Raw genomic sequence first — 12,743 nt, forward strand, 5'->3', positions numbered from 1 at the left:
TGAAAGCCTCTCAAAATACTATAAATGAGCTTAATGGTTTTCTTGAAAATCTTTCACAATTAATTTTGAACCAATAATGATCCACCGAAAGGTTTCGTGACAATCAGACTCGGCGTTTAGGAGAAAAAAAAACTTTTTCACAAAATTCAAAATGGCGGAAAATCTAGGCGCATTTGCATACCATGGTTGACTTTTTTGTAGAGCATGTCGGAGAGCACCTGTGTGCCAACTTTCAAGTTGATCGGACATCGGGGGCGGAAACTGGCCTAGTGTGGTCTTTTTTAAATTTCTAGAGGGCACTATGGAGACATTTCTTTATAACCAAGCGTGAGACCCAAAAATTATCAAACAGTCCAGATATCCATGCCAAATATAACAACTTTTTGAATATGATAAATAACCCCAAAAGGCCCGCGGCGTGTGAGAATAATAATAGCAATTCCTTGAAATACAATAGGTTCCTCTACGACTAGTCGTAGACGACCCTAAATATGGACGCAAAGGAAAGAAGAAAACTTGTGTGCTCCTCATATGTATTGTCCAGAAGTCGGCAGTATTGCACTTCGTGCCTGCATGACGGCCTCCAAATAGAAACCAAACAGCAGCGAGATTTAATGGAGGGTTACGATATTCCCTGAGTGCAGAGTTACAGGCAGCTTCTCCTTCATTGTGTTTATTGCTTCAGGTAAACTTCACCCAATAAAATATCTGACAATATAGACATTGGTCTTTAATGGAAGAGTAAACCACGTGTCAAGGGTTATGGTACATTCATCTTTGCGAATACATCTGAGTTTTAATTCAATGTGAAGCAATATCTTCCTAGGAGCCTTTACTCAGGGCAAAGAAACTCACGTCGTAATCGACCCACTATTGTTCCCCATAAACTCTACTGATTTAAGGTAACGTAGTCAAAGTCTACCTGGCGATAACTAGTGAATTGGAACAAAGTAGCACATGGTGAGTCCATTCGCATCCATAACGTGACGTTACGTTTGTGTAATTCAATATAATTTCCCTTGTCAACACCACAAAAAATGAAGTCGACTGTGTGTATATCGAGAGCAGGGTGACCAGCGAGCACTGGCGCTCGTGCTAGTCGTGAGAGTCACCAACGTTCACCGGCGTAACGGACCCGCCGCCATTGTTTCGGCTGTCAACTCGCTCTTGCATTAACCAGGCAGCCGAGGGCAAAACTCGCACCAGGTGCCACCGCACGGTTAGCTTTAATTTTTGTTGGTGTCGGACGAGCCACTGTTTGCTAGCACGTAGCATGAAATCAAGCACTGCGGAAGTAACGCGTGTTCAATCACCACCAGGTGGGGGTAGAAGATAATTATAAGTATAAACGGTCGGTTTCTTCTCCCCCTCCAAAAAGAAAGAGGTGCTCGACCCCCCCTGACAAGGGTCCAGGCCTGAATCTGCACCAGTCAAATAAAGTTAATACTGTAAAGACAAAGAAAACATGACACTATCTTATTGACCTCGCTCTCTTTCTCTTTCTTTGACTATTTCTCGTCTCCTGGGGTTCCCATTGTCAAATGAATTGGCTTTAGATTGCGCCATATCAAATAGTCTGACACATGTAACATTATAATAAAAAAAACTTCCATCATTTGGTGTCTCAGAAAAAACATTTCAAAAAGGGAGGAGGAGGGGGGGCTAGATCAGTGAAAGGCATTCAGACAAGAAGATACAACCACACCCGAAAGGCCCGAAAAAAACATTCTCAGCCTGAAATCTAGTCTCATAGCCAGCTGGTATCATTCCCTTTCTCAGTCTGTTTCTGTGTATATTAGTGATTATAAAACTGCTTCATAATTATTACATGTATATACATATCATATCTACATATTTCGGAAATACAAGTATCTTTTAATAATATTATGAGCAATTGTGTGTTGTTCTGTGTGCCTTGGTCAATAGAGCGACAGCAGCAAACCATTCTGTGGACAGAAATGGACCGTAGGACTCCAGAGGCAGAGGGTACGTATCACAGTTTCTCTTTCAATATTCAGTAAGAAACAACACATGAGGTTTGAGGTGTAAAAGTGTTGAATGCATTTTGCAGAAACATCTTTATTAAATAGCGCAGATGTTTTAGTCATACAAAAATAGAATAATTTTAAGAGAAAACAAATAGTTCTTTTTCATATCCAACGGGGTTTGATAGGCTTTTTGCCATCTTGTTGTTGTGCTGAAACAGCCTTTTGACTGTTAACATTCCTTTGCATAATTTATTTTCTAATTTAACATGTAACATTTATTTAACTATGAAACAAATGTATATTTAAAATCCCAAATATCAACTAAGCTGAAGGCTTATCTATTGGAATTGTATGTCGTAGTGGAGAACACATCAATGTGTTGCAACCGTCTCGGTTTGCCGCATTAGTTTGTTGAACCACGGGGGGTGTGTAAAGGGTGTACAATGAAATCAGCATCATTACTCGTTTCCTCTCTGTAGAGTCTGTAGGTATGTGCCAGGCCACATTTGCAGAAGTTTCAGTCAATTCAAGAGGTAATTAAAATGCAAACGCCGCCTTAACAAGCATCAAATTCCACAAGTGGTTGTACTCTCTACAATTTCAAGATTCTGCCATAGCACCTGTTGAAAGGTTTTTTTTTCCGGCTCCTACTACAAAATACAAAAGGAGAGAAGTACTTTGAAAGAATGTTGTGGCATCCTTCCAGTGGAGTTAAGCCATGTGCAAAACCTCTGCCAAGTCACACTGAAGCTGTTCTGGTGGCTGTAGTGACACCAAATGCCCCATTTAGACACTTGATCTTTGTGTTTCCTTTGTTTTGGCAGCTGCCTGGCAACAGGCAGTTAGACCTTCATCTGGATGTGGTCTCTGTCTAATTTTACTGAAATTCAAGTGTGATTTTGATCCCCCCCCCCCCGCGCAACCCACCTAAGGTGAATGAGTGCGTGTCCTGTATGCGAGTCCATGTGTTTGTATGGTGATGATGGAGGTTATTATGTTGCAATGAATGGGGAGTCTCCAATTCTGTCATTCATCCACCAGCCAAAGCTCAAAGGAAGCTGCATGCTCCACATTCCCCTCCTCTCCTCACCTCTCCTCACACAAGGAGTAAGACTGAAGTGGGTTGTCCTGTATGTGTGATTCCTTGTGCATGTATGCGTGTTCTTCTGTTGTATGAATGGACTGCAGGGGGGTTTATAATCACAGAACCACGGAAAAAAGGCAAAGGAAACTCCGTAGCTACTCAAATTTTTGAATTGAACGAACCTTTCGGAGGACCATTGCATTGTTTTAGCCCGTCTCTCATTTATATCTAGTCCACTGTGCTTTTGGTTTTCTTCCATCTTGTCATTGCTGCTGCTGTCAGTAAAAACTGATTCTTTTGATTTGGCAAAACACACATGAAGTAATTGTGATTTTAGCAAAGAAGATATTATTTGTCAGATACAAGTCACTTTTTCATGTTTTTAATAAATAATAATGATGGGAGTGAAATAGAAATAGCAAATTGAAGAGAGAAATAAAGAAGCATTGACTGAAAAACAAGACGAGACGAATGTTGAAAAAAATATTCTCAGGTAAAGTTAATGTTACAGAGGCAACATGAAAGAGACCAAAAGTGTCGGGAGAGAAGTTCAACACATTAAGAGGGAGAGGTCCTTCGGTCTGCTTTCCCAGGCTATGCATCAAGAAGGTTGCATTTTTTACACCGTGACCACCGCATAGCCCTTTCCTGGGGAAATCCGAGACAAAATCGAGAGAGGCTGCTGCAGGGAGGGAGAGGAGAACAGGAAAACTAGCCCTGGGAAGAGGGGGGGGGGTGAAGGGGGGAGGAGGTGGGGGGGCAGGTATGGTAAAGCCCACACAGCATGAACGATAGAGAAAGCGCTGGAGCTTTTGGGAAGTCTAAGTGGAACACACGCACAGGCAGATAGATAGAAAACGTGCATGCATGCTTACATCTCCTCTTGTTTCTCGGCTCTTTTACTTCCCTATGGCTTTCCAAAAAATGTGCCTCGAGAGTCTCTTCTGGAGTATTTCAGCTGGAATGCAGAGCTAATGCCGGGTTCCTTTACTGTCCAACCGGCCTCAGCTGTTAATCCAATGTTATGGCTGCTTTGCTATGCCTGTTAAGGAAATAATATTTGGCATTAACATTACTCAGCTATGCCTGTTTTTTAAATAACATTATTTCCAGTGTATCAGATTACCTGTAAGATTCAGCATGGACACGAAACAAGTTATTTCAAGACAACGTCTTATTAAAATAAGGACTATTTAATGAATTACCATTTGCGTTTTCTTCTGGAGCCAAACTTGTATTTATAAGTTAATAGCTATAGCCGGATTTTAGAGCCAGCCAAAATTGAATGGATGAGTTGATAAACAACAATTTTCCAAGCAGGTAACTGTTAACTGGGGAAAATAATATCTTGTCATTGGATGTTACAGTTTGCATTGCAACCTAGTTAAATTAACTAATAACCTTGACAATTGAATGTATTGGATTTGGAAAAGCGTAGTTTTCAAAGTCAGAACTATTTATTTTAAGACAAAAGACCTGAATCTATCGGGAGCCTGGTATGGCGAAAAAAATACTATAAAGCCTCATAGGTGTGATTCCTTAACGGGTGATGGAGGTCAGAGATCAGAGTAAAACTCCACCCCATCCTTCTGTGTGTGTCTGTGTATGTGTGTGTGATCTCCCAAGGTCTTGACCCCGTCGTGCTGAAAGACCAACTCGCCGAGCTGTGGAACCGGAAAGATCGGCAGACGGTAAGGGTCTCTTTCAGTCTGTGTGTTAGCCGAGGTAACGAGAGAAAGGTAAAGGAATACAAAGAGGTAGAGAGAGAGATCTTGCATAAACTCACCAGTGTGTGTGCATGCGTGCGTGTGCGCGCACGTGTGTGTGTGTGTGCCTTAATGAGGAAACCAGAGTGTCTGTCAGTAGGAGGAAGGAATTTGCGTTGCACTGAATGAACTTGAGATCTGTGTGAGGAGGATATTGAGTGGATGACATCTGTTTTGCGAATTAAGACGAAGCGCGAGGCATTCTCACACAGATATTATATTCTTGTGAGGGAAGTTTCTAAAGCCAGGGTACGCATTCTTCACAATCCCGGTGTGTCTGCTAGCTGCAGAGAGAGAACAGCTACTTTGATGTAGTCATTCTGACAATTAATTTTACCCTATCCATAAACATTGACCTAGTGATATGCATATGTTTTCTCCAAGAAAATTCTCAACATTTGTTTTACTGGTAGCAACAAAAAGCATGTTTTCGTCCCAAACTTGCACACAAATGAAGGAGAATCATGAGGTTGTGTGTAATTGTCAATCAATACAGTTTGACTCTGATATGAATGATGCACATAGGGTTCAGATTAAAAAGACATTAACCTGTTTGATTTACCTTTTTCCTCACTCACATTTTTGTTTTAATTTCCACTAAACCCCCCCCCCCCCCCCACCCTCCTACATACACATACAACCTTTCCCCCCCACAGCTACATTTGGCAGCCTTCCAGGGATTTTCAAAGCTGTCTGAGCCTCTGGAGGCTTTGCTAACAATCCTGGAGGGCTGTCCAGGGAAACCGAAGGGTCGGAGCCACACCCTCGGCCATCACATCCTCATGGAATTCCTGACCTGGGCGAAGGAACATCCTCAGGTAAACAAGATTCATCAAGCAAAGCTTTTCAAGCTGAAGTTCCATCGGTGTCGGACCTTCACTTTTGCACTTTAGCACTTTGCAACTCGTCAAGTAGCCAGTTGACTTCTGCAGTGAAGTGAGTGAGGACATCTTTATGGGGTGCCTTGCATCTAAAAAGCAAAATCCTGCAGCACAGGTTGGTCCTGTATATTTTTCATTTTTTAACAATGACTTCCCAATGATCCAACTTCATGGTAACACAAGTAATAAAGCCTTCTGCTCCAAAAGTGAATTTAGCTCCAATAGTTGCTGAGTTATCTCATGATTGACTTCTTCCCAAATTCTGTGTTGAGAAACAAATATTGCTTGATGTCCAAGGCTGTTAATTCTTTTTTGTCTTATTATAGTGCAAGGTGTTTTCCTTCTTTTTTGACATATTGTTTAAAAAATACATTTTTTTCAGGTAACTCTGAGCTCCCTCTTAGAGCAGCAGGCACTGGAACTTCAGCAGCGAGCTCTGAGCTTAATCAGAGATGCACAGGCCAACTTTGCGGACAATCTGATTAACATCTACCAACTCAATTCCATGGATCCAGCCATTCTCCTGTTGAACATTATGAAGTTGCATTCTGTTCACTGCTATAAAGAGGTGAGTTTCTCTTATTACGTAAACAATATTTAACACGCCAGAACGTTTTGGGGAAAAACACATTTGACAATGCAGTGATTTATACTTTATGCTTTTCACAGGCGGCAGCGCTGAGCATAAAGCTGAAGTTGCAGAAAGATCTTAATATGGAGGAGGTGAGACCAAAGACTTTCTGTAGACGTGTCCGTGCAACCTAAACAGTAACTAAGAACAGTACTTTTCAAAAATAGAATCTTTAAAATCGCTCACTTCTTTTCCAAACCCTCTTTTTCCATCTTCTTCTGCAGATGTGTGTACCGCTGATCTTGCAAAATAAGTTGGGCATGGCAGAGTCCTTCGTCACAGGTGACAACCATCTAGAACAACAACTGGTCACACTGCTGGACTCGTGGTGCCACCCCGGCTTCAGAGAGGAAGAGATAAGCAAGTATGGATCATGTAGTTGGAACGTTTGGGAAGCTGCAGCGTACATATAAGCATCCGTGGGCCTGCTAAATGAACTCGTATGGTTGTGTGTGTGTTCCACAGGCGGTTCCCTCACCTCTTTGTGACCAAACACTGCATGAGCCTGATCGATCCCAAAATACTCACCAAACACATCTTCAGACTGGTGGAGAAATTCAACATTGACCAAGGTGTGTGTGGCTGGGCGCGAGTGTATCGGTTGCTTGGTGAGCGAACACCTCAGAAAGGAATGATCAGGATCTTGTCTCTTTGTCTCAGGTCTGTGTCCCAATGCTCTGCACAAGAGGAGATTGGACTCTTTACGTTTCCTCATGTACAAGAGGTTTGTGGAGGCAAGTGGTTAACCAAGCTTTATATTTCATTTAAGAATAATCAGGCAGATGCAGACAGATCTCCTCTATTGTTTTGTGTCCATAATACATTATTTCACATACATTTCCTGTCCATGTCTATTTTATTACTTGATAAATTAAGTCAAACGTGTAGATCAGGGACTTGTGGAACAGAAACTAGCAATTTTACCCAATGTATCTATTCTGTTTGTTTAGAAATGTTTTTGTTTATCTCAACCAGTTTTGTGCCTGAACGCGTTCATGAATCGATTCATGAACGCGTTCATTCAGGGTAACATCGTTCAAATAGGTTGCCAGATTTCTATAGAAAACACACCGTAAACGCGCCTTAATAAGTAGCTGAAAAAACACCCAATCTGGCAACACCAGCCACCAGTGTCGCACCGCGCATGTGTCATAAAAAAAAAAGAAATGCATGGAGGCAACAGCTGCGTGTAGCAAAGAGGCGGCGTATAATAATTTAAATGAGTTTTATGAAGTTACTGACAAGGTCGGTGAGGATGGGAGGTATCTGACCTTTCTTTGCAAACATTTTCACCTCAATGATAAATGTTGTGTTTTTGTTCCTTATTTAAAAAAGACCATTCAAGCAGCATGTGTTTGAGCATGTACTGTAGTGGTGAACGCTGCAGCTGCTGCTAGTGTGGAGTGAATGGACAGCAACATTAAAGTAACAAAGGGGAAATGCTGTCCCCTCAATGCTAATGTAAACCCTGGTTGGATAAGGATTCAAAAATTGGATATGAAGATTAAATCTGATGCATAGCTTCAGCGTTAAAACTGATAAAATAATTGCTGTCTGTGGTTCTGGGCTGTGGCAATATTTTTGAAAAATAATATCTTGCAGCAACATATGGAAAAAAAGAACTGAACTAGTTCATTTTTTGGAACTGTGAACTTCAAATATTTTGAAGTTTGAACTATGAAGTGAACTAGTTCATTTTAAAACAATTTGTGAGCTACACTTTGAACTGGTTCAGGTAGAAAGTGAACTTTCCCAACACTGATCTCAACAATGTCACAATATCAAAAGGTATTTAACTCAGATTACCTGGTTACATAATTTAGAAATGATACCTATCATGTACTCATAATTTATTTGTGTTTGCTCAATTTTGCTGTTAGAAAACCATGACAGATGAGAACTGGAGTGACCACGTGCAGGTAGTTATGTGATTTACTGTATTTGTGTACTCTACCATATCTTTGTGTATAACAAATATTTTGCCGTGTTCTATGTGATATCTATCTTTAAGTGACTTTTATGTACGTACATAATGTATTTATAGTACGTCGTGGCAGATGACTCTGAGCTGCAGATCCAGCTGGTGGAGTTGTTGGTGAAATACTCTGGTTGTCTAAGCAAAGCCTCTCAGTGGTCCCTGAGATACAAAATCCCCAGGAACCGGCTCCCCTTCGGCGTATGGGATACGCAGCAGAGTCTACCATCTGATCTACAGTGAGTTGATTATGATTATGCATAAACGCTTCCTACTGTGCAACAGGAGTAATCTGGAGCAAAGTTTTGCTTGCCACATCCTCTTCTTTCCAAATTTATGTCACCCTCTTATCTTCCTCTGTATCTCAATCTTATTTTCTTTTTTTCTTCCCACTATTTGCCTTTTTTGAATGTGCGCATGTGTCGCCTCTGCTCAGACAGATAGGTGTTAGGGATTCAGCAAAAACCGAGGATTGGAAACCATCTCGGTCTCATTGCAAGACATTTTACCAGGTGCCAGTGACCAAAGAAAATGTGCACTTTGTCGCCTCGCCGGAGGCTCTACGGAGATGTCGAAACATTGTGCTGAAGGTACAGAGAACCAAATACTTGTTTTCCAAAAAGGTTTTGTTTTCATATTATGTTTGGATCTAATGGAGAGCAAATTGAAGACAAAATATATTTTTGTATTATTTGCACTGACTATTCTTGCCCTTTTTAGGAAGGCGGTATCGTAGGAGTGGACATGGAGTGGCAGCCTACATTTGGCTGTATCTCAACTCAGCAGGTTGCCCTGATACAGCTCGCTGTTCTAGACCAGGTTTTCTTATTAGACCTTTGTGCAAATGGATTCTGTCAACACCCAGATACAATTATTTTCATCAGAAGCTTGTTTTCCGAAAGAAGCGTTCTTAAACTGGGTAAGATGAGACACAAAGGAATTTCTGTTTATACTTTGGTCTCCTACATTTCGCCTCTTCTTCCCTCTCAGGTTATGGCATGTCAGGAGATGTCAAGTGTCTCATCGCCACCTGGCACCAGCTTTTAGACGAGCCATTGAAGATGGAGGCAATGCTTGACCTTCTTAATGTGCACCAAAAGGTAATGGTCACATGACCATCCATCTTTAATTATTAATTAAATAAAAATTAACTGATTAAAAATTAGCTTAATTCTTTCTGGCCTTGTTTTATAAGATTAAGACCACAACTAATTAAAATATATTTTTAATGTGGAAAACAATGATGTGCCAGAAAACTAGCTGTGCAGGTTCATTTGTAACACAGGGCTGTGGCTCTGTATTCTACCTGAGATATATGTGGCTTCGCTGGTATCTCTGGTGTATAGAGATGTAGAAATGGCAACATGGGTCTGTAAGTGATAAAGTTGCTTCACCCTCTGGCTGCATGCTGCAGGACGTGAGGAATTCGAGATAGGTACCACAAGGAATGACAGGGTTATGCTGAGATGGAATATTCTATGGTTAACTTCCTCGTTTAACTCTCACGTTAATGCCTTTTGCAGATCCAGCGTCGGAAGGTTAACAGAACTCAAAAAGGACATAAAGAGGTGGTAGTAGGAAAAAGCCAGCAGGCAGAGAAAGGCCTCAGCTTGCTGGTTCAACAGGTTCTGGGAAGGCCCCTCGACAAGACAGAGCAGATGTCCAACTGGGAGAAACGGCCGCTGCGCATCAGCCAAATTAGATATGCAGGTATTACGCATAGACACACTGACATTGACAGGAAGACAGATGGGTACAGTTCTTTTCATTATAGAGCACCACAGATTATTTTGTCATTCATGGACAAACTGCCATACTCTATATATACTCTATTTTGCTTGTTTCTTAAACTCCTTCTAGTGGCAGATGCCTGCTGTTTGCTGGATGTGTACTCGGTTCTCTCCAGCAACCCAGCGTACTTTGGGCTACCAGCTGACCTGCGCAGCATCTCATCGAGCCAATCAGAAAAGAAAGAAGACAAGACGCAGAAGGTGAAACAGGCCACAGAGAAAGAGGTCAGGAGTCAATTAGTCAGGTGCCATGAATTGCGTGTTATTGATAATTGATTTTTGGTTTATTTATACTGGATGCCTTGGAAGTTTAAGATACTTCAATGTTCAAGGAGGCCAATATTTTGATGCAGAAGTGGGTCAAGTATTAATGAGAATGTGGAAGCCAGATACCTAAAACTACTTGACCAATTCTTGACCCTGAAAGAGTGAAATGTAATATTGCGCACCGTTAATATGTATGTATAAATTATTGGAATTTTCTATACCTACAACAAGAAATTGAGGAGGAAAAAAACACGTAACTGTAGGAGGGCTTTTTTCCCCACTAGAAGTTACTTAACTGCAAGATAAAGTGGACGGTGTGTATGATATTTTTGTATATATGCCACATTTGAGTACTTTTGCGTACATCTCCTTTAAGCATCCAGACAGCATTATTTCTGATGTGTTTTTTGCTTTTACAGACGGCAGTGACCTTATTATTTTAATAACATAATATTAATTCGATGAGCTCTGAGCTTTTATGTGACACGATCAAATACAGAATAAACTGAAGTACTTGGATTTGAGCATCCATCCTGCAGGGAGGGACAATGCATGTTTGGCCGCGACACTTCAGCAGCTTCTATCAGCTCCAGGGGTGTAGTTGTATGGCTCCCCCTGTGCTTTGACCTCCCTGCACTGTGGTGCAAGTGAAAAGAAAATCCCCTTTGGGGATCAGTTAAGTATCCCATTATTGTCTCTTGTCCATTTAGGAATGTCAGGGGGCTCAAGGGGTCAGTCCCCGGAGCTCCAACACAGAGAAAGGCCTCCTGTGTGGCGAGAAGCCCTCCGAAGACACCCCCCCTCGTCCCCCACAGCAATTGCGGGTGGTGTGTGACAACATGCTGCAGGGACTCGGGAGGTACCTGCGCTGTTTAGGCGTTGACGTGATCGTATTGGAGAACACCGATGACCACAGAGTGGCGGCGAAGGTTAGTTTGCTGCCAATAATTTATACACAATAGACACTTCCAAGAAGATCTGAAAACTAATAGACATATTTCTGACAAACAAAAATACAAGTATTGCATTTAAGTGTGTGTTAAGTGTGTTTGTGTTGTGTGACAGCTAGCACAGGCTGAAGGCCGCTTCATTCTCACATGTGGACAACCGTTCCAAAGCGTAAGTACCGACTGATGTGATGTCACAAACAATCTCATATCTACCAACACTGCGAGTGCGCATGCACGTTCCCCGTTGGCTTTGCAAAAAACGTGCCGCCTCCGTCTGCCCGCACAGTTGCGGTCCCAGGTGGGCGAGGGCCGCTGTCTGTCCCTAGACTGTTCAGAAAAGGCCAGAGACCAGGCTGTGCGAGTCCTCAGGCACTTCAACGTCCAGCTCACTCCCAGCGACATATTCAGCCGCTGCCAGGTAAGAAACTTCACGCTGGATCTGGGTGTGTTTTGTATAAATGAATTAGTGTTTGAACTTCACAATTCGCTGATTTGTATTACTTGCCAAAGACAAACACATTTTCGTTCCCGTTTCAAGCATTCTGCTGATGCTTTTATAAATAACAGCTTGAGTTCCTTTATCAATTACAAGCAATATGAACACCAAACAATATTTCTGTGGTTATAAAATTCTGCTGAGCTTTTTAAGTTCCCTATTTCTGAGAACAAACAAGATTGTGGCAGTTGTGGTGTTTTGTGCAATACTGAGGAAAAAAAGGGAAGAAACTAATATACGAAAGGGGGAACTAGGGTGGAAAACTAGTGTGGATGTTTGTCCTAAACAGGCTCACCTTTGCTGAGAGGATGAGAAAGAAGCTTGAGGTTGAACTGCTTGGCCGTCCTTGCTGGAGGTGACCAGTTGAGACTGTGAGATGTTCTTTGCAGACCCTGGCGCTAGCCCAAGAAACACTGAACGGGATTGCGTGTCCCGTATGGCCTTAGGATGCCTCGGGCTATCCTAGGAGGAGCTGGAGGATGTGGCTGAGGAAGGAGATTGAGGGTTGTGTTGTTCAGCCTGCTGCCACCACAACCTTGATCTGGGCAACTGGTGGAAAATGGGGATACATGGCTGGAGGGATGAGAATAGTCTTAAGAATGAGTGTGGATTTAAACATTGAACTATTCTTCTTTCCTCAGTTACAGAAACATATTTACTTGCATACAGATACAAATAGAGGTGCAGCACACTGCCCTTTTCAAATTCCTCTTAGATGATGTGTAAGGGGCCTGGAGTTTGTAAGTCAGCCTGTTGCCACCAATCATTGTTGAATTGACTTTATCTGATCTGTAGAAATCTCCTTGGGTGGCTGTTTGGGGAAAACATGTGTGTTTGTGTTTATGTTTGTGTGTCTGTGGCGGTTGGGATTGGTGGGAGGTATCTTTGCAGGACGTTTTCTAAACTTGGGTGTTC

General features: G+C 42.0%; 1 protein-coding gene across 3 annotated transcripts in view; it reads left to right on the forward strand.

The window, feature by feature from the left end:
- The first annotated feature begins 827 nt into the window (after window positions 1-827).
- exd3 (exonuclease 3'-5' domain containing 3) overlaps window positions 828-12,743 on the forward strand; it is a 31,612-nt gene continuing 19,696 nt past the window's right edge. Inside the window, exons 1-19 of one of the 3 annotated variants that reach the window (XM_037484553.2) lie at window positions 828-960; window positions 1,927-1,986; window positions 4,699-4,763; window positions 5,495-5,656; window positions 6,102-6,287; window positions 6,389-6,442; window positions 6,575-6,714; window positions 6,816-6,922; window positions 7,011-7,084; window positions 8,231-8,269; window positions 8,395-8,564; window positions 8,762-8,915; window positions 9,046-9,244; window positions 9,316-9,425; window positions 9,849-10,035; window positions 10,186-10,340; window positions 11,093-11,311; window positions 11,448-11,501; window positions 11,619-11,750. In XM_037484553.2, the coding sequence (XP_037340450.2) occupies window positions 1,959-1,986; window positions 4,699-4,763; window positions 5,495-5,656; window positions 6,102-6,287; window positions 6,389-6,442; window positions 6,575-6,714; window positions 6,816-6,922; window positions 7,011-7,084; window positions 8,231-8,269; window positions 8,395-8,564; window positions 8,762-8,915; window positions 9,046-9,244; window positions 9,316-9,425; window positions 9,849-10,035; window positions 10,186-10,340; window positions 11,093-11,311; window positions 11,448-11,501; window positions 11,619-11,750 (2,235 nt within the window). In that variant the 5' untranslated portion in view covers window positions 828-960; window positions 1,927-1,958. The remainder of the gene's footprint in view (window positions 961-1,926; window positions 1,987-4,698; window positions 4,764-5,494; window positions 5,657-6,101; window positions 6,288-6,388; window positions 6,443-6,574; window positions 6,715-6,815; window positions 6,923-7,010; window positions 7,085-8,230; window positions 8,270-8,394; window positions 8,565-8,761; window positions 8,916-9,045; window positions 9,245-9,315; window positions 9,426-9,848; window positions 10,036-10,185; window positions 10,341-11,092; window positions 11,312-11,447; window positions 11,502-11,618; window positions 11,751-12,743) is intronic. The other 2 variants (XM_037484556.2, XM_037484554.2) reach the window with 2 other exon arrangements.

Source organism: Pungitius pungitius, chromosome 18 (assembly GCF_949316345.1).
Source record: "Pungitius pungitius chromosome 18, fPunPun2.1, whole genome shotgun sequence".
Taxonomy (NCBI): Eukaryota; Metazoa; Chordata; class Actinopteri; order Perciformes; family Gasterosteidae; genus Pungitius; species Pungitius pungitius.